A 26,347-nucleotide genomic window follows, 5' to 3' on the forward strand; every position below is an offset into this window, starting at 1 on the left:
CAGAGCTTGACGACTACTTTTCTTCTTCAACTTGTTTCAGATGTGTCTTTATTTAGCCTTGATCCCATTTCTTGAAAAAAGCTGGCTATCAAATTAAATAGAAGAGCAATCCAGGCAAGACCATACAGATTCCAAATTAATAACAGGATTGAATAAGTGATGTCCTGATTGTCTTTTGTAGGATTTGAAACTAAAGACAGGAAGCAAATGACATGCAAATAATCAGATGATGATTTTTCCCCATAACATTTTCTTTCATTAATACCTAGGAAAATGCCTTCTTTTAGAATCTGATCCTGAGAACAAATTGGAAATTAAAATAAAGCATATCTAAAATTGTCACTTCTTTCAAGGAAAGAGTATAATTTAAATTACAAATATTGAGATGCTATTCATTTTTAGAACACAGCTGGAGGCTGAAAAATTCTCTTTCCCTTTGAACATTATCCTTTTAAAATACCATAGTAAGTGTAATATTTTACAGTGAGGTAATTTATCATTGTTACAGGTAGGAAACTTTTAAAATAAGAGAAGGAAAAGATAAATATATTACACAAAATAATTTAAAATGGGATTCAGATTTTGTTAACAAATATAACAAAATGTTTCCTTGTACCAGGTATCTGTATTTCTGAGTTTAAAATTCTATGAATTAATTGCCTTTGTCATTAGAAATCTTGAGAGAACTCTTTTAAGAAGGAAAAGAAAATCACTAATGATTAAAATCATCCTAATATTGTAATACTATAATTTTTACACTCCCTTCAGGTCTTGTCATTTATTTTTCATGATTGCAATCTACTTGTATGAAGAGGTACAACTGAAAGAGCACAAACATTGCAATAAAAAAGAAGTAAGCAGAGACAACACAATAAACACATTGTGATTTATCACAAGAATGCAATCCAACTGTGCTTATTAGAGCATGAAATAACAAAAAATATTTAACATTATCAGACATTAAATGATTTGATATTTATCTAATATAAATTAACCAGCAAACATTTTTGAAGCATAGCAATCAGAGAATAAACTGAATAAGTGTAATTGGAGGGCTACACTCACTTTGGGTTTAAGATGACATTTGGTTAACTGTCTCTGATGCAGCTTCTTCCAAAACTGCCTACCAAAATACATGAGTACATGCACACACACACACACACAGCCAATAAAAGCAACATATCTAAGATGAGATTCTAGTCTACTGACATAAACTGAGTGGGTATTTTACTAACTAAAAATCAAAGTATGTATGGAACGTCTGTATTAGCATGTAGAAAAACACCAGAGATGCTCATATCCATACTAACACAGAAAATAAAAACAACTAGATGCACTACAAAATAATAGTTTTATTACCAAAAAAGAGAGAGCTAAGGACATGAAAAAGACTTCCAACAAACTAAATTTTTCAAAGTGACAAGTTCTTCTCAGGAGAGAGGAAGCCATGTTTATGGCTTATTACTTGTAGAGTGATGATTATCATGGGTGTCCCAAGTGTAAGATAGGTTGTCCAATAAAGTGGGCAGGGGAATTGAGGCACACTGGGCCTTCACTGAGTGAAGGCAGCAGCTGGCAAAGGGGAGAAGCTAGGGACTGATAGAACACCCAGGAACCCAAATAGACATAACCAGGCTGTAGACTCGAGGGAGATCTCCCATGATTATCTACAGTCTCACTGGTGGTACTCAGCTCCTAAGCCTTGCTGAAGGGTATAACTTCACTTAGTCCTCAAAATATTCCAAGTCAGTGATGGGTTCAATCTAACTAAAGCAGCAACAAAGCCCAGACCCAGAGTCAATAGCTTCACCCCATCCCCACACTGCCAGCCTATACTAGTAACTTGGAAAACTCAAATTATTTTATATCCAGTTGTTTCAAAAATAGCTCAAATGAGCAGATTTTTAACCATTTAGAGCCTGCTTGTTTTGCACATTCTATGAAACTGTGCCTAACATCTTGGAGCCCTGGATAAGATAAACCCTAGAGCTGTCAAGGACTCCAAACCATTGCTGCTCTTCGGAGCTCTCTGACCCTGAGACTCCCTATCAGGTTGCTGAGAGATCCCACCTAGACCCCAAAGCCCCTCTGATTCTCCTCTGCCTCCAAAAGTTCTCTAACCCTCCTCTCCTGGGGAGCGTCCCCCATGCTGTAACCTCTGTTACTGGTCTCATCAGTTCAGTTCTCATGCTGTGAGGTAATTATCCCACATGCAAACATGTCAAAGTGTGACTCAAATAAAACTCATTCATTTTTCTGCAACCATATGGTCATATCCTTTTCCTTAATCAGCTCTGAGATCTCCTGAACTCACTACAGGAAATTGATTGTAAGGGATCACAAGCGTACATTTGAAGTGGTGGCATGTAAACAAGTCTAACTTTATTTTTGGTATTTGACTGCTGACAGTTTCCTAACCAAGCCTCATCCCTCCTTTCCCTCGTCTCTCATTCCAGAAAACCTACAAGGAAACTCACACCTTCCCTCCCTCGGTGACTGTGGGAAATTCAACCACACAAGTTCTGGTTCAATAATGGGAGCTCTCATAACTTTCCCATAGCCAGTCACTCCTCTGGCTCTTTTAAGAAATGGTCAAGCCTGCTTGAATGCCACCCTGCTCTACATATACGACACCACTACTACACACATGCACTCTTGCTGTGTGTGTGTCTGTGTGTGAGTGAGAGAGAGAGAGACCATTTCAACATCCAAACCAATTTTGGTTGCAGTCTATCCTGCCTCTGTAGGTTGGTCACGACATGGACATATTCTGCTTTTGAGTTCTTGCACTGAGACAAACATTAATCAAATCTCATCAAAGCGAATACCTATGATCCATGTATTACACTATGAAAAAAGTAAATCTCAGTTTCAAAAGAGCACTTATTTATAAAATCCCATTTATGGTACTGGCAGTCAAGGATATTTGGACAAACTTTCCTTGCAGAAAACAAATAAATACATTTGATTAAATGCTTTAGTATCAAATAAATACATTTGATTAAATGTTAAAGTCATCAGAAAACACAAACGTTTGGGAAACTACTAGACCAAGAGTATCTAGGCCACTTTTTTCCTTTAAGGTATTTTCCTATTCTAAAACACTATGACATTGGTTTTGGTAGCCTTCTGTGGTGTGGTGAAAGTAATGTAAAACAATCTCCAGTATGAAACACTCCTAATATTAAGCTGGGACTCCAACAGGCTATAACTTTGGGGAATATTTAACTCAGAAATAGTCTCACCAGACATGCAAAAAATTTTTAGAAAGCATGACTAGGTGTAAATAAACAGGAAAAAATTATACTATAATCTTAGCAGTTTCTGATACCATGTTATCTGAATTCTATGCTTTTTAAAAAATTTCAGGGACTTCCCTGGTAGTCCAGTGATTAAGATTACACTACCAATGCAGGGGGCACGAGTTCGATCACTGGTCAGGGAACTAAGATACTGCATGTCACTTGGCACAGCCAAAAAAAATTTTTTTTGCTTACTTGACATCATTAGTATACATAATTTTGTATCATTTTATGTGGTTTAATATTATCAAGCTTTCCCTAAGTCATGAGATGCTCTTCATAACTTGAAATGTCATGCTTTTGAAAATGTCTTCAATGAGCAATGGAAGCTTCTTTCTTTAAAAATATTTTCAATTTTAATTATCATTCCTTTTACTAATAACAGAATGTGATTTTTAAAAAAGATGAGTAGTAAGTTTCATAATAAAAGATGAAATTTTCTACTGTAAAAGTGGAAGCAAATTTCTATGAGAGTGCCAAGGAAGTAGTATCTCTTTGAGAATCCATAAAAATGTAACAGAGACTCTTTGGAGTGGTATTTAAATATGGTTCTTAAACTTTTAGGTATGTATTTTAAAAATATATTTATTAATATGAAATTAACTATCTAAATATTGAATATTAATTATTTAATTTTAGTCCTATTTAGATTAAAAATAAAAATAATAAGGACACTGTTATTTCTGGGTAGGATGGAGTGGCTTGTGACTGAAGAATCTTCCAGCCAAGAACAACCAGAAAAATCAGATAAATTGAAAGCAAAACAGAGCAAAATCATGTTTAAAGGCACAAGAGAGCTGCTAAAGCAATCAAGAGTAGAAGGACTAAGATTCCAGGTGGGAGAGACAGACATGAAGTCTTTAGCTGCTTTCTCCCTTGAGTTTGCTGCTGTGGTTCTTTTCACAGAGTCTGGGCATAGACAAAAGGCTGTGCATCTGGGCTAGGCAGAAGGGTATTCTGAGGAGTAGAGGAAATGACAGAGCTTCCCGTGGCCCTTCTGGGTTGGATTGACACAATTAGAGATCTGAAGGATTTAAAACCTGTAGCTTCTTCCCCCCTTCAATAAATTGCCAAGTTCTGAAAGCACATGAAGTTGAAGACTAAAAAAGGAAAGCTGAAAACTTTTTAAAAAGGAGAATTTCCAGTAGATTCAAGTGCAAGAAAACAAAGAAATGACTTCAAGAGCAAACTAAGAGTGTGGTCTTGTGAATATACCAGGCTTTCATCATTTGAAGTTTGTAAAGAAGTATAATTTAGGTATAGGAAGAAACCAAAAGGAAACTAAGGCTTTACCAAATCTGTAGTTTAGTCTCAAATCATATCATTCCCTGACCAGATTACATATTCAGTTACCCTCTCCACACTACTATATCTCTATAAGCCTAGCAGAGGAAAGAGTAAAACATCTCTGGAGGAAGATGACATTCACTGGAGTATCTATAACTTTTAAAATACACAACATCCAGCATGCAACCCCAAATTATCAGGCATGCCAAGAGACAGAACCACATGACTAAAAATCAAAGGGAAGAATTATAAAAGAGACCCACAGATGTTCCCAATATGGAAATAAGTGAATAAGAACTTTAAAATAACTAAGAATATTATGCTTTTCAAAATATGATATGGAAAAATAAGTGAAAACATGAAGGATTTCAGCAGACAATTGGAATGTACCAAAAAGGGGTGATTAAATGGACATTTTAGAGCTTAAAATATAATATTAAAGTTAGTGAGAGTGAAAGTCACTCAGTCGTGTCTGACTCTGTGACTCTATGGACTATACAGTCTGTGGAATTCTCTAGGCCAGAATACTGGAGTGGGTAGCCTTTCTCTTCTCCAGGAGATTGTCCCAACCTAAGGATAGAACCTAGGTTTCCCACATTGCAGGCAATTCCCTGATAGGGGATTCTATGATAGCTCAGTTGGTAAAGAATCCATCTGCAATGCAGGAGACCCCAGTTTGATCCCTGGGTTGGGAAGATCCACTGGAGAAGGGAAAGGCTACCCACTTGAGGATTCTTGGGCTTCCCTTGTGGCTCAACTGGTAAAGAATATTAAAGTTAAAAACTCATTAAATGGATTTGAAAACACATTACATACAGCAGAAATTAGAATTAGTAAACTAGAAGACGGGTTCATAAGAAATATACTCAGTGAAGTTAAAAAAAAAGGAAATACAGAAAGTCATTAGAACATTTGAAATCAAGTAAGGAGGTCTTACATCCATGTAATTGGAGTTCCAGAAGTGGAAGAGAAAATAAGGAATAATTCATATTTGAACAGATAGTAGCTGAGATTTTTTTCAAGACACTTGAAGGATTTCAATTCACTTTAATAATTTCTGTGATCCCCAAGCAAAATCAATACAAAGCAAACCACACTGAAGTAGATAATAGTTAAATTTCTGAAAAAGTTTAAAAACAAGTGGAGCAGGGTTTGCGGGGAGTGTAGGGAGAAGGTTCCTTACCTCAAAAGACCACAATAAAACTTACAGCTGACTTATCATTAGAAATAATGGAAGCCAGAGACAATGGAATAGCATCTTTAAAGTACTGTAAGAAAACAACTACCAATTTAGAATTCTGTACCCTCAATAACATAGGAGTTGTTTTATTCTTGATTCACAGGTATTAGAAAATACTTAGTGTCTATATGATTCTATCCCTCTTCATTTTTCATCTTATTTTAGGGAGAAATTTAAAATACATTTGGAAAAGTTACCTACAAAGTATAGGATATTTTATCATTTAAGTCTAGTGTTTAGAAACACAAAAAGCATATGCCTTTTGTTTTCCACATGTGATCAAGCAGAGATATTTAGTTTAAGAGGAATTGCTCTATATCTTATTCCTATAGTCAGTGATAATTGTGGGGTGAGGAGACAGGGAGGTGAAGGGAGTTGTTTTCATTTAAAAGGGCTTGAGCTTTATCTTATCTCTCAAAGAAATCTTCTAATACTTCCAGTTGATTCTTTATTTTACATCCTGCTTCAATCTGTTGCTCTGATAGCAAATCTTATTTCAGGATTATTAGGACTCACCTACTGTATAGTCTCCAAAACCAATAGCGCTTATGGTGTTGAATGAATAATAAATTCCTTCAATATAACTCCAATTCTCTAATGACATGAAAAGAAATGGTGGTAATACAAGAAAAAAAAGTGATCCAGTTGCAGCAAAAAATAAGTTCTTCCAGAGATAAACATTTTTCTAAAATATATTAGGAAAAAAGATACAATGTTAGCAGTTATATCATAAACAAGCAACATTAAAAAAACTATTGTGTGCTCCAGTAGTTCAGTTTTTATCTATCCCTTCATTTCTCAAAGATTTGGAACCCAATAAAAAGATCATTCTTTTGAATAATCCTGTCCCTGGGATTATGTCCAGGCTCTACTGCTCTACTGCCTGTCATCAATTGTCCTGCCATCTTGTTTTCTCACTTTCCTATTATCTACATCTAGACCTTGATTTAAGATTAATTTTCCTGTGACACTTTACTTCCAAAGTCTTCTAAGATTACTCTTGCCTAGATACCAGGCTACAGTTCCTTCTTGCTCTGGGCAATGCCCACATAACCCCAGTTTAGCTCAGATTCCCCATCTGGACACAGCTCCAAGCCTTCTGACCTGCTTGCAAAATAAGGTAAATGAGATAGTTGTGGCCCATAGCATGTTAGATCCTAGTTCCCCCACCAGGGAACAAACCCACAAGCTCTACATTGGAAGGCATACTCTTAACCACCTGACCATCAGGAAAGTCCCCCATGTACAATTCTTTGTAGACATATGCTTTTGTTTGAGTAAATACCAAACTATTTACTATTTCACTAACAGTGAAATAACAATCATAAATTTGATGTATGTTTAGTTTTTTAGGGAATTGCTAAAAATTGTTTTTCCAGATGATCATACCATTTAAGAGTCCTACTGACAGTGTATGAGAGTTCCAGCTCCTCCATATTCTTACCAATACTTGGTGTGGTCATTCTTTTTATTTTGAGTCATTATATTAGACATATATTGGTTTCTCATTGTGGTATTACCTTGCAATCTTCTAATAAGTAATACTTAGTACATTTTAATCTTCTGCATATATCTTTACTGGTAAAGGGTGTGCTTAAATATTTTGCCCATTAAAAATATTAAGTTATCTTATTTTTGAGTTTTAAGAGTTATAAGTATTCTGGATGCAACTCTTTTTATAGGATATATAATTAGCACATATTTTCTCCCAGTCTGTAGCTCATCTTTACACTCTTTTAACTGATTCTTTTCAAGAGTAGAACTTTTAAATATTTAAATCTTGGTGAAGTATTAGTTAGGCTTAAGTCAGTGTTTCTCCAACTGTAGCATTCATCTTAATCTCTTGCAGGGCTTGTTAAAATAGACTGATGGGCCACCATCCGCAGAATTCCCAATTCAGCACTCAGGGATGGGGGCTGAGAATTTGTATTCTCAATGATTCCCAGGTAACATTGATGCTGCTATTCCTTGAACCATACTTTGAGAACTGATGGTCTAGATCAATTTCTCAACTTTGATACTGACATTTTGAACCCAATAATTCTTTGTTGTGAATGCCTGTCTTATGCATTGTAGGATGTTTAGAAGCATTACTGGCCTCTACACGCTGGATGCCAGTAGCACTCTCTTCCTGAGGTTTGTACAACCCAATATGCGTCTGCTGCTGCTGCTGCTAAGTCACTTCAGTCGTGTCCGACTCTGTGTGACCCCATAGACGGAAGCCCACCAGGCTCTCCTGTCCCTGGGATTCTCCAGGCAAGAACACTGGAGTGGGTTGCCATTTCCTTAGACATTGCCAAATGTCCTTTTTGAAGGCAAAATCACTCCAGTTGAGAAACACTGGTCTAAATTCAGTGTTCTCAATCTAGTTGCATACTGAAATCACTTAGGGAGTTTTAAAAACCATTGAGGGCCCCATCCTCAAAGATTCAGATCAAATAGGTCTGGAGTGGGGTCTGGGCACCAGGATCCAAGTGATTCTAATGTGCAACTGAGGTTGAGAACCACAGGACTGAACTCTAATTAGAACAGAAGAACAGATCCTACTGTAACCAGAGACCTCCAAAAAGAATACAAAGAAATAACAAGAATGTGGCACCCTACTGTGAAGGGCTCTGCCCCAGAGTAAGGACCAGTTGATCGCATCAGCCACTAGTGGAATTCTCTCTCACCTGGCCCACTTTTTCCCAGGGGCTCCCTGAAGATGACCCCTTCTTTATGTTCCCTCACAGAAAAGAAAAGAAAAATAGATTATTGAAGAATGTCTACAACTCACTTTTGTAATAAATTCTCAATAATTTTAATAAAGAACTACATTTCTAATTTTTAAAGAAGGGTAAAACCTGTGCTAATTACTCAATTGAGTCACTACCCATGACTCAACATGATATGTGGACAAAACCTTGGTTCAAACGTCTCCAGGGGCTAGTATCAGCACTGCTACTAATTCTCTGGGTAATCTTGGTCAAGGCACACAGCCTTTAAGAAATGTTCTCCTGTTCTACAAAATAAATGAGTTGGCCAACTGACAGGAGAACAAATACCTATGAGAATTGTTTATACACAATTCACCACTGCTCAACTTCTAAATTAAATGATTAGAGGCAAAATATCTAAAAGGAAATAGATGGTCCCTTGAACAATGGCTTTTCTCACGTCTGTTTTAGAACACAGATGACTTGCTTTTTCTGCTCATGTAATTCAATGTGAATTCAGTAAGTATAAAATGTGATATGTCTAGTCAACCTAAAGTTGTGAATTCACAAATTAAAAAAAAAACACAGAACTTTTCTACCAAATGTGTGTGTGTTATTGTGTGGAAGGAGAAAGAAAATTTACCTCATTTAATCCCTTATGTTGAAGGTATATTCCAAATTTTTCAAATGGCAGATAAACTAATATAAAAATATATTTAAATAACATGATAGTTAGAGGGATTCCAATTGTAGCAAAGACAACACAGAACATCTGTCCACCAGAAGTTTTAGGAAAAATTGTTCCATAACCTGTTAAGAAGGGGAAAAAAAATAAATGCAACACCCCTCAGTACAGCAACTTGGTACAATTTGACATTTGACATTGGTCTTTGAGAGCCAATTTTCAGTTGTTAGTATTCTAAGAGCCCTAGTGCATACAGTTCTTACCAAAAATAAAAAATAAAAATACTGATCTTATCCTAAGAAAATGATTTAAAAAATGTGAGTTAAAAAGTTCTTTTACAGAATCATTATTTCAAATTTTGAAAAATTGTAAACAGCATAAACAATTAAAGAGACTGGTCATGCATGATATGGTATATAATAAAATACTGCAATATCATTAAGAATTATACTGAAATATATATGACATAGAAAATGCTAATGACATATTAGTCTGACAAAGCAGTCTAAAACTATATACTGACATGTATATCAAGAATTTTCTATGACTAAAACTTAGTTATTGTGTTTAGACCAGTGAGATGTTAATTGTTTAAAAACCAAATTTTTCAGATTTTCTACATTCTACTCCTGCAATTACACAAGTTAAGAGCATGTACTTTGAATAGACTAATTTTAAAAATGCATGCTATAGTTCCTAGAGGAAATCAACCCTAAATATTCATTGGAAGGACTGATGCTGAAGCTGAAGCTCCAATACTTTGGCCACCTGATGCGAAGAGCTGACTCACTGGGAAAGATCCTGATGCTGGGAAAGATTGAATGCAGGAGGAGAAGGGGATGACAGAGGACGAGATGGTTGGATGGCATCACTGACTTGATGGACATAAGTTTGAACAAACTCAGGGAGATAGTGAAGTTCAGGGAAGCCTGGCATGCTGCAGTCCATTGGGTTGCAAAGAGTTGGACACAACTGAAGCAACTTAGCATGGTTATATAACCATGTGTGGATTTATCAATTTTATATTTTTGATATGAGAGAGAGGAATTTCAGCTCCTATAATCACTTTCTTCTTCATCTTTTCCATGTCTGACATTTATATTGCCCCACTATTCTCCTATATTTTCCTTTGTATTTTAAACAATATTCTTAAACCTGTGTTTAAATGTTTATAAATTCTTGATTCCTGATACTATATGATAAGAGTATTACATCCTTTATTATTTTCCTCCTCTTTCCTCTTCTTCATCATTCTATATTTTTGTTTCTTTTATATATCATTTATATGATAACATTTACACTCTGCTCTGCAACTATAAGACTTCTTATTCTAAGAAATTTTTTTCTTCACTCATTCCTCTTTTGCCCAAGAGTTGGTAATGCAGCTTTTTGGGAAATAGCAGAAGAGGATAAGTCTCTTTTGACTTATTTGGGAACAATTTTCAATATTTGAAATACTTTTCATAAGGGGAAATGAAATGGAGTAAGCGGACAACTTTTCTTATGCTCCATACTTACTGGTTTAAAGAAAATAGTCTAAAGCCAAGATTTTAATGGATCCAAAGTATAGAGGAGAAAAATTGTCCTTTTCACAGAGAGTCAAGAATATTGCCAGCTTTTCTTGTCTTATCAGATCTTGTTCTGAATGGGCTAATGCCCCTTAAACAAATCACTTTATTTCACTAAATTTAAGACATCATATAAATGCGCAGACAGTACCTTATGCAAAACATTTATAAAATATTCAGCATTCTAACTGGAAAAAAAAGCACAAACCTACCTATTGTGGATAGGGTGATTATACAAGTTATAAAAGAGTTTGTAAAAGTCCAAAAGAAAACAGTAGTTCTATTTCCTGTGGGAGGTATTCCTGACAATATTAAAGACGTCATCATCTACAAATTAAAACAAAACAAGAGATAAAACAAAATCAAAGTTTGGGTTATGTAAATTATATTTCTTCAAGTAGAACACTAAATAAAATTAGTTCCATTTACTTGGATTAAAACCAAAACCCATCTTCAGTTCAGTTCAGTCGCTCTAATTGGATCAAACTGAAATTCTTCCTTAAGATCAAGTGAAATAGAAAGGCTTACGATAATTACTTAAAAGGGAGAACCTTATTTGTTTTAGTGGTGTCAACCCCTTTGGAAGTTGTATATGGGGTAGATATATGACCATAACAATATTTTTTAAGGAAATTTGTGACGTTGTATATAGATTTAGCATAGTGGCTAATTATTTTCAATAATTTTCAAACAACTAGCAAATATGAGTTGAAGATAGTTGCAGGGAGACTTCTCATTTAGGCAAATGGAAATCATGAGATATATGAGGAAAATGATGTTAAGAATACAGTAACTGTATAATATCATGAGAAAATAAGAAAGAAGTTAATGAGAGGGCCTTCAATTTCTGCAAAGTCTAAAATACATAGAATTCTTTTGATGAAAGAACCTCAGCTAAAAACTTCACAATCTACACAGTAATAGTAATAATCTGCTCAAGATACTGATGTCTTTATTCCCTGAATATCCCCCCTCCTTGCCCCAATAAGCTTCAAATACAGAGTCAGGAGGAAAAGAATATGGGAATGGAAAGTGGTATAATGGGCAGAATAAATTAAAAGATATTCTTCTATATTTCTTGATTCTTTACAGAATTCTGGAATTAATCTGACACAAATACATCAAAAACATACATGAAAGCACAGGGATAAGAAAGGAAGGGGAAGAAAGGGAGGAAACTACTATATAGAGTTCCTATAAAATATAGAATCCCCAATTCTAAATAAAACATTTATCGAATTCAGCAGAGTTAGAAAAGAATATATTATGACTAAAGTAATGCAATGTTTGTAGGAAATATAACAAAAATAATAAAGATGTAAACTCATACATTGATCACTTCAGTAAGTACTAAAACAGATGAAATGAAATAATTTTAGGGAAATATTTTATAAGTTATAAATAGGAACAAAACGTTTTAATTTTATATAGAAAAACCATAATAAACACCAGAAGCTTCAAGTTTAATAGTGAAACATCAGAGGCATTCTAACTAAAGTCAAAAGCAAGAGAGGAATGCTACTACAATAGTCACAGAAAAATCTTGCAACAGAATGAAAATCCTAAAGACTTCAAATATTGAGTCACTGGATACAGAATATAAAATTTGTTAAATGTTCATAAGCCATATACATTTTAAAAGGATAGATAAAACTTTTAGAAACAAAAAATAAAACCATTAAAATTAAAAAGTCAGGTAAAGTGGAGTCAAAGAGAAAATAAGTAAATGAAAGATATATCTTAGTGAATTAATCAAAATACACCAAAAAGGTTAAAATAGTAGAGAATAGCAAAAAGAATGGTTAAGAGATACAGAAGATATAAATAATAAAAGATCAACCATATTTGTCATTTTAAAGGAATTAATAGCCCAGTATGTCCTAGAATTGATATGAGAAATAAACACAAAGATTCAGGAAACAAACCCCGAGGAAAATAAAAACAAAAAGTCACATCTGCCTATGGCTGATTCATGTTGAGGTTTGACAGAAAAACAACAAAATTCTGTGAAGCAATTGTCCTTCAATAAAAAAAAATAAATGAAAAAAAGTCATATCTAGATTGCTGAATTAAAAGAGTAAAATAAAAGAGATGAAGAGAAGATCTTAAAGTCACAGAAGACCTTGGATACCAGACAGAAGAGGTAAATTATGTACAAAGGGGAGGCAATTAGATTGATAGAAGACTTCTTAGAGGTAGCTGAAGGAAGCCACAATATAGTGGAATAACATTTTCCATGTTCTAAAAGAAAATAATTGTCAATCCAATAGTGCATACTCTAACATATCTTTCAAGAAAGAAAATGAACATATTTTTGGAATATATTCTAAAACCAAGCAAAAAAACAAGAGTGTTTTCAGAAGCAGACTGTCATGAGATAACTTTATCACAGATAAATTTTGCAAGAAAGAAAATTATCTCCAAGAGATAATTTGAGATGACAGAAAGAAAGAATAAAGAAATAAATAAAATGTGGGCAAATAAAAACAAAGGCTAAACACACAATAATATAATAATATATAGGGGAGTTTTAACAATGAGATTGAATAGAAACACTCTTGGATGACATGTTCAATGAGGACAAGGTGGTGGTAACCAAAGGTAAAATACTTCAAGAGACAGATTGCTGATTCCAGTCATGGTGGAGGAACACAGCCCAAAATTATCCTCCCACGGCAAACAACTAGAAAACTGGACAAAATATGACAAAAAACTGTTTCTAGACATTGGATAAGAGAAAATCTAGAACTGTAATTACTGAGAGAAGGAAAACAAACGAGGTGAGTACTATCATTGCCCAGACTGGCAATTTCTGGCAGTTTCTAGACTGCTGTATAGGATGAAGGACCCCCAAAGAGAGCACAGGGATTTTGCTGAGCTGACAAAACAGAGACTGGAAGTCAATAAAGTTGTTCAGTTCAGTTCAGCTCAGTCGCTCCGTTGCGTCCGACTCTTTGCGACCCTGTGAATCGCAGCACACCAGGCCTCCCTGTCCATCACCAACTCCCAAGTTTACCCAAACCCCTATCCATTGAGTTGGTGATGCCTTCCACCATCTCATCCTCTGTCGTCCCCTTCTCTTCCTGCCCTCAATCTCTCCCAGCATCAGGGTCTTTTCTAATGAGTCAGTTCTTCTCATCAGGTGGCCAAAGTACTGGAGTTTCAGCTTCAAACTCAGTCCTTCCAATGAAAGCCCAGACTGATGTCCTTTAGGATGGACTGGTCGGACCTCCTTGCAGTCCAAGGGACTCTCAAGCGACTTTTCCAGCACCACAGTTAAACAGCATCAATTCTTTGGCGCTCAGCTTTCTTTATAGCCCAACTCTCATATCCATACATGACTACTGGAAAAACCATAGCCTTGATTTGATGGACCTTTGTTAACAAAGTAATGTCTCTGCTTTTGAATATGCTGTCTAGGTTGGTCATAACTTTCCTTCCAAGGAATAAGCGCCTTTTAATTTCCTGGCTGCAATCACCATCTGCAGTGATTTTGGAGTGCAAAAAAATAAAGTCAGCCACTGTTTCCCCACCTATTTCCCATGAAGTGATGGGACCAGATGCCATGATCTAAGTTCTCTGAATGTTGAGCTTTAAGCCAACTTTTTCACCGTCCTTTCATTTTCATCAAGAGGCTCGTTAGTTCTTCTTCACTTTCTGCCATAGGGTGGTGTCATCTGCATATCTGAGGTTGTTGATATTTCTCCCAGCAATCTTGATTCCAGCTTGTGCTTCTTCCAGCCTAGCATTTCTCATGCTGTACTCTGCATATAAGTTAAATAAGCAGGGTGACAATATACAGCCTTGACAATATACAGCCTCCTTTTCCTATTTGCAACCAGTCTGTTGTTCCATGTCCAATTCTAACTGTTGCTTCCTGACCTGCATACAGGTTTCTCAAGAGGTAGGTCAGGTGACGGTCTGGTATTCCCATCTCTTTCAGAATGTTCCACAGTTTATTGTGATCCACACAGTCAAAGGCTTTGGCATAGTCAATGAAGCAGAAATAGATGTGTTTCTGGAACTCTCTTGCTTTTTCCATGATCCAGCGAATGTTGACAATTTGATCTCTGGTTCCTCCACCTTTTCTAAATCCAGCTTGAACATCTGGAAGTTCATGGTTCACAGATTGCTGAAGCCTGGCCTGGAGAATCTTGAGCATTACTTCACTAGCTTGTGAGATGATTGCAATTGTGCAGTAGTTTGAGCATTCTTTGGCATTGCCTTTGGCATTGCCTTTCTTTGGGATTGGAATGAAAATTGACCTTTTCCAGTCCTGTGGCCACTGCTGAGTTTTCTAAATTTGTTGACATATTGAGTGCAGCACTTTAACAGCATCATCTTTTAGGATTTGACATAGCTCAACTGGAATTCCAACACCTCTACTAGCTTTGTTCCTAGTGATGCTTCCTAAGGCCCACTTGATTTCACATTCCAGGATGTCTGGCTCTAGGTGAGTGATCACACCATTGTGACTATTTTGGTTGTGAAGATCTTTTTGTACAGTTCTTCTGTGTATTCTTGTCACCTCTTCTTAATATCTTCTGCTTCTGTTAGGTCCATTTCTGTCCTTTATTGTGCCCATCTTTGCATGAAATGTTCCCTTCAGTTCAGTTCAGTCGCTCAGTTGTGACCAATTCTTTGCGACCCCATGAATTACAGCACGCCAGGCCTCCCTGTCCATCACCAACTCCCAGAGTTCACTCAAACTCATGTCCATCGAGTCAGTGATGCCATCCAGACATCTCATTCTCTGTCGTCCCCTTCTCCTCCCGCCCCCAATCCTTCCCAGCATCAGAGTCTTTTCCAGTGAGTCAACTCTTCGCATGAGATGGCCAAAGTATTGGAGTTTCAGCTTTAGCATCAGTCCTTCCAATGAACACCCAGGATTGATCTCCTTTAGAATGGACTGGTTGGATCTCCTTGCAGTACAAGGGACTCCCAAGAGTCTTCTCCAACACCACAGTTCAAAAGCATCAATTCTTCGGTGATCAGCTTTCTTCACAGTCCAATTCTCACATCCATACATGACCATTGGAAAAACCATAGCCTTGACTAGACGGACCTTTGTTGGCAAAATAATGTCTCTGCTTTTTAATACACTATCTAGGTTGGTCATAACTTTCCTTCCAAGGAGTAAGCGTCTTAGCAAGGAGAAATAAGAAAGCCTTCCTCAGTGATCAATGCAAAGAAATAGAGGAAAACAACAGAATAGGAAAAACAAGAGATCTCTTCAAGAAAATTAGAGATTTCAAGGGAACATTTCATGCAAAGATGGGCTCGATATAGGACAGAAATGGTGTGGACTTAACAGAAGCAGAAGATATTAAGAAAAGGTGGCAAGAATACAGAGGAACTGTACAAAAAAGATCTTCACGACCAAGATAATCACAATGGTGTGATCACTCACCTAGAGCCAGACATCTTGGAATGTTCCCTTGGTATCTCTAATTTTCTTGAAGAGATCTCTAGTCTTTCCCATTCTATTGTTTTCCTCTATTTATTTGCATTGATCGCTAAGAAAGGCTTTCTTATCTTTCCTTGCTATTCTCTGGAACTCTGCATTTGAACTCTGCATTCAAATGGGTATATCTTTCCTTTTCTCCTTTGCTTTTCGCTTCTCTTCTTATCATAGCTATTTGTAAGGCCTCCTCAGACAGCCATTTTCCTTTCTGGCATCTCTTTTCCATGGGGATGGTCTTGATCCCCGTCTCCTGTACAGTGTAATGAACCTCCACCCATAGTTTCTCAGGCAGTCTGTCTACCAGACTAGTCCCTTAAATCTATTTCTCACTTCCACTGTATAAGCATAAGGGATTTGATTTAGGTTATATCTGAATGGTCTAGTGGTTTTCTCCACTTTCTTCAATTTAAGTCTGAATTTGGCAATAAGGAGTTCATGATCTGAGCCACATGTCATGAGCCACAGTCAGCTTCAGTCTTGTTTTTGCTAATTGTATAGAGCTTCTCCATCTTTGGCTGCAAAGAATATAATTAATCTGATTTCGGTGGCTATAATAAAATAATCAATAAAGCTGATGTGGCTACAATTTGTGGGCAGTGTTCCACAGAGGACAAAGATACCCAGGGAAAGAATCATAGAAATCTGCATAGAGGTATCTTTGAGTCTTTGGCTCAATGACATTCTGCACATGGAAAGAGTAAAAGTTTATGAGGCTGGTGAAAAACAATTACCCTGAAAATTAGGGATAGGGTGAGGGTTAGTCGCAGAGAGTCACTCCAAGTGGCCCCCATGGTCTGGAGTTAATGCACTTGTGTGACTCCTGAGTGTGGGTGGGGCCTGTGACTTTTCTCCAGCCACATATGTGGCTATGAGTATATCAAAAGTGACAGGATGTACATGCCTCCAATGTATGTGATTAGGTTATATAAGACTCAGTGCTGATCTTGCTAGAGTCTCTTTCTCCCTTGCTGGCTTTGAAGAGAAGGCGGCCATGCTATATCCTATGAAAATGGCCAGGTGCCAGAAACATGAAAGTAGTCTCTGGCCAATAGCCAGTGTGAAACTGAGGTCCTTGGTCTGTGACACCCTGAAGGAACAGAATGCTGCTCTAAAGCCAAATGAGTTTGCAAGCTGATTTTCCCTCAACTGAGCCTCAGATGAGACCAGACTCCTGTGACACCTTGATTGCAATCTTGCAAAGGACCCAGCTAAACTGTGCTCAGACTCCCAGCCTACAGAAACTGAGAAAATAAATGTTTTAAGCTACTGCATTTGTGGAATGCTGTTATGGAGCAACAACTAACTAATATATTGGGAGAAAAATAATAACCATGGCCTGTAAGCTGAACAATTCCTGCAGCTCACACCAGGCTAGAAACTATTTGAGTTTCTAGCTAGAAAGCAGAGGCCCCATTATATGTTCATGACATCCAGTGGAGAACCCAGAAAGGTCATAACTGAGAAGTGCAGTAGAATCAGCCCTAGCAAAAGGGCTACTTTAAGCCTGGAAGGAGTTTAAAATGGATCTTAGGATGATTAAAGTAATGTTTAAGTAACTTACTTAATTGCCTGTCAGAGAATGCCCGAGGAATTTAAAGGAACACAATTAAACAAAACACCATCAAATAATTCATAATGTCCATTATCCAATTTTTAAAAATTAACAGACATATAAAGAATCAAGAAAATATAACCCATTACCAGGAGACCAATCAGTCAAGAGAAACAAACTCATAAATAAAATTCCACCAAAAGGATGAAATTAGCAGAATATGATCTTAAAAGGGCTATTAAAAATATGTTCAAAGATGTCAGGAAGCATTAATATAATGAGGAGAGAAATGGAATGTATAAGACATAAGAAAGTGGAAATGCTAGAAATGAAAAACAAAATATCCAAAAAGGAATAGATGAGATTATCAACAGAAGAAAATATTAATAAACTTAATGATACAGCAGCAGATAATATCCAGACTGAAACACATAGAGGGGGAAAAAATGAAAAAAAAATCAGATATCAAGTGTGTGTATTGGGAAAAAGGAGCCAGAGAAATGGCAGAACAATGACTGAAAAATTTCAAAGGATGAAAATGGGATACACAGAGTTACAAGAAACTCAGTGAATCATAAGCAGGATAAACACATATACACATGAAACATATGCATCATAATCCCTGCTAGAAACTAGTGATCTAAAATGTAACCAGAGGGGAGAAAAAGACACAGTATCTAAATAGCAACAAACCTAAGAATACCAGCAGGCTTCCTATCATAAGCAATGCAAACCAGAGCCCATGGAACAACGTTTATAAAGTGACGGACTAGATTTATATATCCAATAAGAATGTCCTTTTAAAAAGGCAAAACAAGAAGGAAAAAAAGAGAGACAAAAAAGGAAAAACAAATTTTTTTCAGACAAAATCTGAGAGGATTCATCACTAGACTTTTGTGGTTCTTCCTATGCTGAGTACTTTTGGATTGTATCCTCTGCATTTTGAATACTAACTAATCTACGAGACTCTGAGTCTTATTTAAATCCTGCTGCTGCTGCTAAGTCGCTTCAGTCGTGTCCGACTCTGTGCGACCCCATAGATGGAAGCCCACCAGGCTCCCCCGTCCCTGGGATTCTCTAGGCAAGAACACTGGAGTAGGAGACTTATTTTCAGTTTAGAGGCAATTTCTCTGTTTAGGCTTCCCTGATAGCCTTGGAAGGAAAGTTATGACCAACCTTGATAGTATATTAAAAAGCAGAGACATTACTTTGCCAACTAAGGTCCATCTAGTCAAGGCTATGGTTTTTCCTGTGGTCATGTATGGATGTGAGAGTTGGACTGTGAAGAAAGCTGATATCGAAGAATTGATGCTTTTGAACTGTGGTGTTGGAGAAGACTCTTGAGAGTTCCTTGTACTGCAAGGAGATCCAACCAGTCCATTCTAGAGGAGATCAATCCTGGATGTTCATTGGAAGGACTGATGCTAAAGCTGAAACTCCAATACTTTGGCCACCTCATGCGACAAGTTGACTCACTGAAAAAGACTGATGCTAGGAAAGGTTGGAGGCGGGAGGAGAGGGGGACGACAGAGAATGAGATGGCTGGATGGCATCAGCGACTCTGTGGACATGAGTTTAAGTGAACTCTGGGAGTTGGTGATGGACAGGGAGGCCTGGTATGCTGTGATTCATGGGGTCGCAGAGAGTCGGACACGACTGAGCGACTGAACTGAACTGAACTGATAGCCCAGCAGGTAAAGAATCTGCCTGCAAGGCAGGAGTCACAGGAGACACAGGTTCGATCCCTGGATTGGGAAGATCCCCTGGAGAAGGAAATGGCAGTCCACTCTAGTATTCTTGCCTGGAAAATCCGATGTAGTCTGGTAGGCTACAGTCGATGGGGTTGCAAAGTGTCAGACACGACTGAGCAACTAACACTTTCACTTTCTCTGTTTAGATTCAGACTGCAAATTCTATCCCACATTCTGTGAAATGTGGTTCTAGTGTCTGTTCAGCTCTCCTAGCCTCTGCAGTACCATTTGGGACCTGTCCCATAGTCCATCACTCAGAAGTCGGTATGGGACTTAGATTCAGGTCCACCCACTAGCTCAGTTCTCAAAGTCTTTGGTATGAAAGTTAGGATCAGATACACACATCGGTAGGTCAGGGGTGAACTCAGGAGATTGTAAGCAATTTATAGGGTCACTTCCCCAAACTGCTCCCTGTCTGTGGTCTCATTTTCTTGGGGGGCTCCCCTTTTTGGTCTTCTAGATGGAAAGCAACCACTACTTCCTTGATTGTGCTGCATCTGGGGCCAAGTGGTAGGAGAAGAGAGAAAGATGGGGAAAAAAATGAAAGGGTTTGGCCCTAACTTTGAAACTACAGCTTCAGGGAACAGTGCTGCGTTTCTCCTCCCTCAGAATTGTGTGGGTTCCTATGCTTCCAGGGCTGCTGTCTTCCCTGCACAGGATTGCTGGTGAACTGGGGTAAAAAGGACAAAGAAAAGGAACAAAAGGGAGGGTTTCACACTCTCTCTGAGCAAGATGTGCTCCCTTTCCTGCTTCTGGAGCCAGAACTAGTGGATGTCTCCCAGGGTCTTCTGACTGCGTTATGCCTAAGTTTCCAGCTACATTAAGGTCAGGCTGGGGGATACCAGAGAAGTGTGTGTGTGTGTGTGTGTGTGTGTGTGTGTGTGTGTGAGTCACTCAGTTGTGTCAGACTCTGAGACTCCATGGACTGTAGCCCACCAGGCTCCTCTGTCCAAGGGATTCTCCAGGCAAGAGTACTGGAGTGGGTTGCCATTTCCTTTTCCAACCAGAGAAGCATAATAGTGCTTAACTGCCACCTGTTCAGTACTTCAAATCATGAAGTTCTTCCTTACATTGCTGCTCGTATTTACTTTTCAGGTTCCTCAAATACCCAATCCACATATTCTTCCCAGCTTTGTAGTTACATTCAGTGGGAGAGAAAAAGTGGAGTGTGCTTACCCCACCTTACCCATATCTGGTCAGTTGGCTTTGGACAAAGTTGCCATGGTAATTCCATGGGGAAAAAAAAAAGACAGTCTTTTCAACAAATGATTCTGAAATAACTGAAGATCTGTATTAAAAATAACAACAACAAATCTTGATGCTTACTTCTCATTTCATCAAAATTTACTTGAAATGTATCAAATAAATAAATATAAAAGCAAAACTAGAAAATGTCTAGAAATCTTTGTGACTTTGGTTTAGCAGAAGATGTCTTAGAACACAAAAAGTACAACCCATAAAAATTTATAAACTAGAATTTATAGGAAACAAAATTCTCTTCAAGAGAAACTGAATAAAATGAGAATCAATCCACCATCAGGGAGAAAGTACTGGCAACACATATGAGTGACAAAGTACTTTTCTCCAGAATACATGAAAAATAATAACTGCATTAAGTAGACAAATGAAAAAATATGCAAATATTCGAACAGATAATTCACAACAGATAATACAAAGATAGCCAATAAACTCATAAAAATGCTCAACATGATTAGTCATCAGAAGAACACAAATAGACTGGCTGAAATAAAAACACCTTACAACATCCAATTCCAGCAGGGACGTACAGCAGCTAATTAGAACTCTAATGTAGTTGATGGGTTTATAAAATGATATAACCACTCTGGAGAACTCTGTTGGGTAGTTTCTTATACAGTTATATAGATTTACTAGTTCTCACAGCAATTCCACTTCTAGGCATTTACCAAAATGAAGTAAAATCATGTTTCCCCACAAAGCAAATATTTGTAGCAATTTCACTTATGATAGATATAAACCTGAAAACAACTCAGAGCTCATCAATGTGAACAGATAAGCCAATTTTGGTACAGATATACCATAGAATACTATTCAGCAATGAAAAGAATTTACCTAGTGATAAATGAAACAATAGAGCTGAATGTCAAAAACATCATGCTAAGTGGAAGAAGCCACTCACAAAAGACTATGTATTATATGATTCCAAATACTAAGGAATCTGTCATTCTGTGTTTAAAAATGCTCAATATTATCACATAATAATTCTCCCCAAATTCAAAGAAAATTCAATCAAAACCTCAGCAGAGTATATTATGAAATATGACAATCTGATCTTGAAATTCATACAAAAGGATAGGAAAGTTCATTTCAGGACTTATTGCAATGGTACTGTCACTCAGACAAAATGGAACAGAATCAAAAACCCAGAAAAAAATTTATGGACATAAGAGAACCTGCAATATGATAGAGATAACACTAAAAATTAATGGGGAAATAAAAATCAATCAATAAACTGTTTTGGAACAATGGGCTGTCTATATGGAAAATATATATAAAATTAGAATTTACTTTACAGGGACACATAAAGTACACACATGTGTACACACACACACACACTCACACAATCCAAGATGAAATAATTTTTTTTGGTAAAAAAGCAAATTTGAAAAATGTCAGAAGAAAGTTTAAGAAAATATCTCTATGACCTCAAAGATGGGAATGACTGGCAAAAGTTGCATAAACCATAAAGGAAAAGAATAATAACAACGACTACATTAAAATTAACTTTTCTCAACTACAAAAGATATTACAAGGGGATATTTAAGGGCAATATGTCCAGAGCTTAGAGCATGACAGTATTTGGGAAAAGTAGAAGGGAAATAAGCCAGTTTTCCTGCCAGATTCTTGTCTCCTTTGCAGAACATATTTCTGAACTTCATATGGAATAATGAAAAAGATCACTTCAATCAGAACAGTTTCAACTTTTACACTCATCTAGTAACTGGGTTGTAATTTGTCCCTTCTGTCACTTTTACCTCCTCCTACCTTGTTATCATCTGCTGCCTTCCTTTTTCTTCCAAGTCTGCATGATTTCCTTATGTTCTTTTGCCTGTTCCACAGCTAACCTGAAATATCCTGCTTGGTAAACTAATTTAGTCCCAGTGAAGGAAATTATTTCATAGAATTTTCACACTGAAGGCTTCTCTGCATAGGTAGCAGTAGTATGACTCTGAAAATACACACTTCTTCATCTCTTACCTGCACAAACCTTCTGACATCTTCCTTAGTCATATTGGAACGATTTTTTAGAAAATCAGCTTTTGCCTTAACTGCCAAATGTCGCTGCTGTACCTCAAAGTCTCTCTCCAAGGCTCCAAATATTAATGCCCCAAACATGATGTATGATATATAGACAAGCAGGATGATGCCCTTCCGGACTTTGGTGCCTGTCCCATCATATAGCGGAACCAAAGAGAAATCAGAAGATTGTAATGTAGACTATAATGTCCTTTCAAAAGAAACCCAATACAGCACAGCAACCCAAAATTCCCAGATACAGAATATGAACTCTTTTTTTCTTAACCTACCTTTAAACAACAAACTATACAATTTCCTAAATAGTCAGAGAAGTAGAAAAATAATTCCACTTTTCTCCTAACTATAAACTTACTTATTATTATTATTTTTAAAGAGAATTGTGCTATCTGGGGAGATAGGGAAATGTTGCAAGGGCAAAGTTAGCCAAACGATTTAGTTGTTCACTCAACTTTCTTAGCGCAAATTTTATTGCTGAGTTACACTTTGGAATACCTTCAGTGAATATTTTTAAAAGAGTACAATGTTAACACTTTAACCAGCTGATAAAAAAACGAGTTAATCAGACCGTTTACACCCTCCAGTTACTAGTGGTATGAATTTAGGTCAGTCAAGTGTCTGGCTGTGGTTCAGATTCTTCATCTACCTTCTATAAAATGAAGATAATAAGAGCTACTTGATAAGGTTGTTACAAAGATTAAATGAGTTATGTATTTAAATACTTAGAATGAGGCCTAGCAAACAGAAAACGCCCAACAAATCCTGGCCAATAGTCAAATAAGCAGTCAGGGTGCAACAGTAGTAGTAATCACAGCAGTAGTACACGGTGGAGGAGGAACAACTCTTCTTTCTCCCTGTTCCTCTCTGCCTTTGTCCAATAAGCATGGGGCAGAAACAAAGAACATGGCAGCTGGCATGATGCAAGAGACTCTTAGCTGCATGATGTCAGATTCTAAGAAAGGTGAAGTCCTGTGTGTTTCACAGGACTCTGGGACAATGCTTGAAGAAGGCATCTAACTAAGGTGGCAGCACTCTGCACTAGAACCTGTCTTCTCACAGCCTCTTCCACTTTAGGGCACAAGGCAAATCTCTGTAGCACAGACCCTCATCGCTTGGGTGAATTTTCCCAATGGGATATAAAAAAATGAAAGCAAAAATGGTTGTAGGTTTTGTATGTAACATTCTGAAATATAAGAAACAGTTACAAGAACAAGCACATTTTAAAGCCAACAGGGTTAAAGTATCTAAAATCCACCTTAATGAAATACCATACCATTAAATATGTCATAGTCACAGTTAAATTATAAATTTAATCATACTACATGTAAATAATTCAGAATAACAATAAAACAGCACAGTCCCACCTAAGGAACCATTTTTTTTTACTTTGAATTTGTAGCAGGATAATAATATGCTTTTATTATCTTCTATTTCCATGTTTAAACTAGCAATAAGTATCATGACTTAAAAAAAAAATATCTGAGCTAAACCTCCATAGGGTCTTTCTTAGGTTTCCCTGGCTTCAATAAAACACTGAATAGGGAGCAATCAAACCATCATATTGTATGCCTAATGTTCTATGTCAATTATATCTTAATTAAAAATACTTTCAGCAACCATTCGTTAGCTGGGCATTAAAAACATATCTGATCTTGTCACATTTTACAAAAAGGTCTTCTTTGATATGTTGGGATAAGACCTTACACTTGGAGGATTTTAAATTTCTCACAAACACATTAACATTTGGGGGTACATTTTGCAGTCATACCAACAAGCCAAGACTGCCCTTCACCATCGCTGTCACCAAAGACCAGACTCCACTCAAGGAAGTCATTTTGAAGCAATCCTACCTCTTAAATAAAGGCTTTGGAAATCAAAACCGTAGGAGAGTTGACTGGAAAGGGACATTTTGAGCCTGTCTAAATGATCTCATCACCAACCCAAGTTCCATCTGGAACCTTGGGGGTGGCTAGTTCTACACCCAATTATCTGCACATTATTACCACATTTCTCAGTGTGTATGACTCAGTCATTCTGCACCCAAACGCCTCCAACCTGCTACCTTTCTGCTCTGATATCCTTCAGTTTCACCTTCCTGTTCAATCAGTCTCCTGCTGATTCCTTTCCTGGCAACGACGTGACTCCCAGCCTGTGGTCAGTGGACCTCTTTATGTTTGCTGTTTCAGTTCATCTGCCCCTTCAGTTTACTTGCCCCTTCAGCTCTTATCCCTCTGACTCATGCTTAATACTACATGAGACCTCTATGGCTTATCTACGCTCTTCCCACACCTCTCCACTTGCCAAAATGCTCCTTAGCCTTCCAGACTCGATATCTGACATCAGCTGTGAGTCCCTCTCTGGTTCTCTCTAATCAGAAGCATGACTGACAGCAAAGAACATTTCTAGCCACATCTTAAATAGCAGATCTCTGTTAGTTCAGTTACAGTATTTATTTGTACGATATTCAAGCACAATCCCCCAGGGAGATATAAACAGACTCTATGTTGTTTGAGTTGTTATACCCCCTTTGGATACCTAACAGGGTTTTCAGTCAGTTCAGTTCAGTTCAGTCGCTCAGTCGTGTCCAACTCTCCGCGACCCCATGAATCACAGCACGCCAGGCCTCCCTGTCCATCAGCAACTCCCGGGGTTCACTCAAACTCATGTCCACAGAGTCGGTGATGCCATCCAGCCATCTCATTCTCGGTCGTCCCCTTCTCCTCCCACCCCCAATCTTTCCTAGCATCAGAGTCTTTTCCAGTGAGTCAACTCATCGCATGAGGTGGCCAAAGTATTGCAGTTTCAGCTTTAGCATCAGTCCTTCCAACGAACACCCGGGACTGATCTCCTTTAGAAAGGACTGGTTGGATCTCCTTGCAGTCCAAGGGACTCTCAAGAGTCTTCCCCAGCACCACAGTTCAAAAGCATCAATTCTTCAGCGATCAGCTTTCTTCACAGTCCAACTCTCACAGCCATACATGACCATGGGAAAAACCATAGCCTTGACTAGACGGACCTTGGTTGGCAAAGTAATGTCTCTGCTTTTTAATATACTATCAAGGTTGGTCATAACTTTCCTTCCAAGGAGTAAGCGTCTTTTAATTTCATGGCTGCAATCACCATCTGCAGTGATTTTGGAGCCCAAAAAAATAAAGTCTGACACTGTTTCCACTGTTTTTTGATCTATTTCCCATGAAGTGATGGGACCGGATGCCATGATCTTTGTTTTCTGAATGTTGAGCTTCAAGACAGCCTTTTCACTCTCCTCTTTCACTTTCATCAAGAGGCTTTTGAGTTCCTCTTCACTTTCTGCCATAAGGGTGGCGTCATCTGCATATCTGAGGTTATTGATATTTCTCCCAGCAATCTTGATTCCAACTTGTGCTTCTTCCAGCCCAGCATTCCTCATTATGTACTCTGCATATAAGTTAAATAAGCAAGGTGACAATATACAACCTTGACGTACTCCTTTTCCTATTTGGAACCAGTCTGTTGTTCCATGTCCAGT

General features: G+C 37.4%; 1 protein-coding gene across 1 annotated transcript; it reads right to left on the reverse strand.

The window, feature by feature from the left end:
• Window positions 1-26: 26 nt before the first annotated feature.
• On the reverse strand, window positions 27-24,747 carry LOC148776428 (potassium channel, subfamily K, member 16-like). Its single transcript, XM_088840185.1, has 6 exons — window positions 24,685-24,747; window positions 22,783-22,980; window positions 10,991-11,105; window positions 9,169-9,335; window positions 6,346-6,514; window positions 27-190 (listed from the first exon to the last, which is right to left on the reverse strand). Exons 1-6 carry the CDS (start codon window positions 24,745-24,747, stop codon window positions 27-29), a joined length of 876 nt encoding a protein of 291 aa, XP_088696311.1.
• Window positions 24,748-26,347: the final 1,600 nt, after the last annotated feature.

The sequence above is a fragment of the Moschus berezovskii genome, chromosome 9 (genome assembly GCF_049115385.1).
Source record: "Moschus berezovskii isolate FMDL1 chromosome 9, NW_MosBer_1.0, whole genome shotgun sequence".
NCBI classification, from domain to species: domain Eukaryota; kingdom Metazoa; phylum Chordata; class Mammalia; order Artiodactyla; family Moschidae; genus Moschus; species Moschus berezovskii.